Raw genomic sequence first — 5,000 nt, forward strand, 5'->3', positions numbered from 1 at the left:
ATGAGGATTATTAACACCATATAATACCCTCTTATGTGTCTCTAACTGTACGTAAGGGTTATATTAATGCTGTGGTTACACAAATTTTGTTTCATAGAATTACAACCGTTGGCTGTTGAAGACGCTGATTGGTCACCATAGACAGGAATTAAATTCCCGTCATAATCACAATTTTGCATGCAGGGGATCTGCATTTCGGTGCGAGGACCTTTACTTGAGTTGCTGGGGTGTAAGGGGTCGAATGTCAAAGAATCTCTATCAAACGACGATGGTGCGGGTGTAATAGGTTCCTGAAAGCGAAGCCAGTGGTAATCTGATTTTCGATTGTCATGTTTGTCAGCTTCGCCGGTCAGGTTTGGATCGGTGTCTGTAAGACTTTTGGAGAAGTTTGAAGTGGATTTCAGTTCGAGAAAACATGGAGATATCGAAGCAGAAGAACGATCTGGTACGCTGGAAAGTCTTGTTTTCGGGGGATAACTGTCTAAAATAGTTGGACAAGGTTTTACATCATCATGCAGGTCCATTTTGATTGGCTCCCTTAAAGAACTATGTTTAGGTGGGTAAGAGCAACACATGTCGGCCATGCCTCGGGTTGCTGAGGGCATCTGAGAAGGTCTAGTTTCATGCTCAGGAAGCCATGAAGCAGACTCTCTATAAGACCCTTGTCTGGACGGGTAGTCTCTATTTTCAGCCGGTTTTCCACAAGATATATTACCACTTCCATGTTCCCATCCAAACTCGGGGTTTGGACTATTACGTGGATGGCGGTTTGACCAACTTCCATTCAAATTGAAGTTATCTGAAGGGGCTCGATGTTGCTGTGGTGTGTTGTATGTTTCATAGGGAAGACTAGGCAAACCAGAATATATTGTACTGTAGGTAACTTGTCTGTTGCGGTAAAACATCGAATCCTGTTGTTTACCTGGTGTATAAACACTTCTGTCAAAATGGCTTTCATATTCACACTGTGAACGTCGTTTTGTAATAGTCCACTCTTCAACTGGTATCTTGTCACATGACTCTAGTTCGAATGTGCGGTTTATATTCGTGTGTCCAACACTTCGACTTAATGAAGTCAGCGGTGACCTGATCGGAGACTGACCAAGTTTAAGGCGAGGTTGCATAGGGTACACAGTTGGAAGTTGCTTTGTTTCACTGATATCCGGTCTATTTGTTGGCGAAATACGACAGTCATTAACCATATTGTTTTGATGATATGAAGGCATAGCTTCTGGGTTTGATGGCAAGAATGAGTTCTGGATATAACTATCATTGTTATCCACAGTTCCAGACATCCAAGCTGGAAAAGGTCCGGATGGAACGCTATTTGCACTGCTTGTACGCTGAGAACACGTGCATTCGAATGGTGGACAGGAACACAACACAGAATCTGAAAAATACACAGATAAAACATTGTCAATCATCAGTTGCTATAATTTATTTGGTAAAAATATCTATTGTTCTCTTTCTCCTCCTCCTCCTCCTCCTCTTCCTACCACTACTATTATTACTACTAACAACAACAACAACATTAATAATAATAATAATAATATGGCTGAAAAAGATCGGTGCAAGTGTGAAGGTAGAACACCTACAAAAATCAGCATTGTTTGAACCCGCAAGAATTCTACGCAGGGTTCTTGAAGCATGACCAGTAAACAAGTGTCACCTTAGTCTACTGGTTGTAGACAGCTGACACTTTCCATCATACCTAGCAAAATAAGCTGTGGGTTTTCATAATAATGATAATAATAATAATAATAATAATAATAATAATAATAATAATAATAATAATAATAATAATAATAATAATAATAATATTAAATGATGATGATGATGATGATGATACACGACTTCTTTTGGCACCGATAGGAAATCTGACTGCCAAAGGAAAGTGGCCAGCAATTTTCATGGTGGGCTCGGTGGTATACTTATTTGTCCCACCTGCCACAAATTAGTAATGCTCTCACGCTAAGAGAGTGAGTGCAATATGGTTTCGTTGTTCTGCGCACATCTCAAATAGAGCGAGCTAATGGCACTTCGGTGTTTGTGGAATTTACTTTGAACCAGTAGTCACCCCACCCCAGTAGCACTCTCAGGCCAGGGATTTCTATAAATTTTCCATATTCCCCGGAACAGACTACTCTGTCGAGATTTGTCGACGCCTAGAGTTTCCTTGAGAATATCGTGGCTCTTCCTTGCCACAAGTTCTCTATAGGCCAGCTTTGCCTTTTCTCTATTCAAGACCGGTAGAGTAAAGTACCAGTCACATTGCTGGCTTTATGCCTAAATCAGAAACCATTGTTTTTGTTTCCTTTGCCTTTGTGTCAACAGTTTAGTTGGTGTGCAACTCTAAACATGACTTAACACTAACATAGTAAGTGTGTGTGTTCAAGTCATACTCACTAGTTTGTGAAACTTTATGTCTCTTGGTCGGTCTTTCTGCGCTGGTTTGACGTCCCCGTCTTTTACCACGATAACCACGAGCCTGTTATGAACAAACAATAACAAACGATATTAGATAAAGTGACGAAAAATCACCAGAGTCGGAGGAAGTCAATGAGAGTCTGGTGGTACTGTTAGAATACAGATTCTAAGTGATAATAGGGTAAGGTGGTGGTGGTGGTGGTGGTGGTGGTGGTATTGGTGGTGGTGGTTGTGGTGGTGGTGGTGGTGGTGGTGGTGGTGGTGGTAGTGTTGGTGGTGGTGGTTGGTGATAACAGTGGAGTATATATTTAAAATGACGGTAAATATAGAAACATGTAAAACAAGTAAGAGAGAGAGTGTGTGTCACAGTTATACATATACGTGTATGTGTGGGTGTGTGGGTGTGGGGGGGGGGTCTGTGTGAGCGCGTGTATGAGAGAGAAAATGGGAGAGAAGAAAACTGAATGAAAGATAATGTAAGAGGGAGAGAGAGAGGGGAGAGAAAAAGAAAACTGATTGAAAGATAGTGTGAGAGAGAGAGGGGGGAGACATGTACAGTGATGCAAAAACAGAAACAGACAGATAGATAGATAGATAGATAGATAGATAGATAGATAGATAGATAGATAGATAGATAGGGAGAGAGAGAGAGAGAGAGAGAGAGAGAGAGAGAGAGATTGTCGATCACCAAATCAGAACTGCACAATGACAAACTTTCAAAGTATTGACTATTAAAGGGTATAAAACAAGAGGCTTAACAACATATTTAACAGACGACTAGCAAGACTTTCAAAATCCGAGAATAATTCTGCTTTTGGTTGCATCAAACTCCAGCGGAAGTAGACTCATACTCATAAGCTCAACCAGAAAAGTATCAGACATTTGAACAGAAAATAACGTACCTGAAGCCGTTTTTGCTGTTTACAGTTTTGTTGTTGGCGGCGGGCTTCGGCTGACGATTTTATTTCCGGTCTAGGGTGATCATGGACGCCTTTTGCTTGGAAATAGATGGCGCTATTGAGATGTCTCCAGAAATGTGTCACTGGATAACCGCAATGACCTCGACATGATAATAATTCAAGATGGCCGCCACATTTAGAATTTGGACAAGGTTTACCTGAAAATATTTGAAGAAAATGTTATTGTAATAGGTTAGGAACTCTTCTTTTTTCTTTTCTCTTTCTCACTTTCGAGTCTATGTATGTGTGTGCGTGTCTGAGTAACTAAGTATATGTGTATGTACATAATATATACACACACGCACACACAAACACGCACTTACATATACGTGTACACTCACAAACACATAATATATATGTATGTATGTATGTATGTATGTATGTATGTACACACACACACACACACACACACACACATTTATCTGTCCATCTATCTTGCCAGCCATCCAGCCATCTATCTATCTATCTATCTCTCTCTCTCTCTCTCTCTCTCTCTCTCTATATATATATATATATATATATATATATATATATATATCTGTCTGTCTGTCTATCTATCTGTCCATCTGTCTATCTATCTATCTATCTATCTTAATATAGGTATAGCGCAACTATAATATTCGAAGTCGGTGATTTCTGCAACTAATTTTAAACTATATTTCAAATAACAAGATGAACAAGACGTGTTTTATGGGACATACTTTCTAGAGAACACAAACATTCTAGAACGAAGAAAATTACTAAACATCTTTCATTTTACTTACCAATTTGCTTCCTCCTGGCTTTATCACATATAGCAGGACGTAAATGTACTTTATTTCCTGTATCATTAAGTGAACAGTCGAGACTGCACACGAGAACGCCGAGACAGGACTTTTTCAAAATATGAACATTATGATTGTTAGTATTGCGCATTGCCCAACCGCTGGCATGTCGTCTAGCTTCTTCTAGCTCTGTTCCGTAAACAAACCGGCTGTGACCGTTCGGCCATTCTTCAAAAACATCGAATTGAGCAACCTGGAAAGGAATTTAAACCATTTGTATAATTTATCTATTAAGTGTGGATAGAGATAGAAATAAGACAAGACAGAAAAAAATATAATAATTAAAAAAACTGGCTAGGCTTTAGCTAAAATAAAATGATTTATCATTTATATTTCATCTCTTGCTTGTTTTAGCCCTTAGACTGCAGCCATGCTGGGGTACCGCCCTGAAGAATTTTAGTCAAACGAATCGACCCAGTACTTATTTTTTTAAGCGTGGTAATTATTCTATCGGTTTATTTCTTCAACTCGCTAGGTTATGGAGACGTAACCTAGCCAACACCGGTTGTCAAGCAGTAGGAGAGGGGCAAACAGACAGAAAGAAATAATTATTATTATTATCATTATTATTTGATGAAAGCAAACTTGGTTGTTACATTACTTAAAGATCGAACGATAGCGTTGAAGTTTACCTTCGTTATGTTTCTGTGTCTGTGTTGAGCCCTGTGGCTAAGTGTAATGAGATGCGCAAAGATGAAGAAAAATGATGTCAACAATTACAAGGGAGCTAACTGAGAAAGAGAGGGCGACACCTACCATAGGCAACATTGAGTCATTAACATCCCAGTGG

At 39.4% G+C, this 5,000-nt stretch overlaps 1 protein-coding gene across 2 annotated transcripts in view; it reads right to left on the reverse strand.

Moving 5' to 3' along the window:
* The window catches only part of LOC106874585 (uncharacterized), a 78,070-nt gene that overhangs the window by 96 nt on the left and 72,974 nt on the right, over window positions 1-5,000 (reverse strand). For both annotated transcript variants that reach the window (XM_014922373.3, XM_014922374.3), the window contains exons 2-6: window positions 4,967-5,000; window positions 4,151-4,403; window positions 3,330-3,544; window positions 2,407-2,488; window positions 1-1,390 (exon numbers count right to left, since the gene is read on the reverse strand). The exon at window positions 1-1,390 is cut by the window's left edge and continues 96 nt beyond it; the exon at window positions 4,967-5,000 is cut by the window's right edge and continues 149 nt beyond it. In XM_014922373.3, coding sequence (XP_014777859.1) covers window positions 42-1,390; window positions 2,407-2,488; window positions 3,330-3,544; window positions 4,151-4,403; window positions 4,967-5,000 — 1,933 coding nt within the window. In that variant the 3' untranslated portion in view covers window positions 1-41. The remainder of the gene's footprint in view (window positions 1,391-2,406; window positions 2,489-3,329; window positions 3,545-4,150; window positions 4,404-4,966) is intronic.

Source organism: Octopus bimaculoides, chromosome 8, assembly GCF_046866305.1.
Source record: "Octopus bimaculoides isolate indiv1 chromosome 8, ASM4686630v1, whole genome shotgun sequence".
Taxonomy (NCBI): domain Eukaryota; kingdom Metazoa; phylum Mollusca; class Cephalopoda; order Octopoda; family Octopodidae; genus Octopus; species Octopus bimaculoides.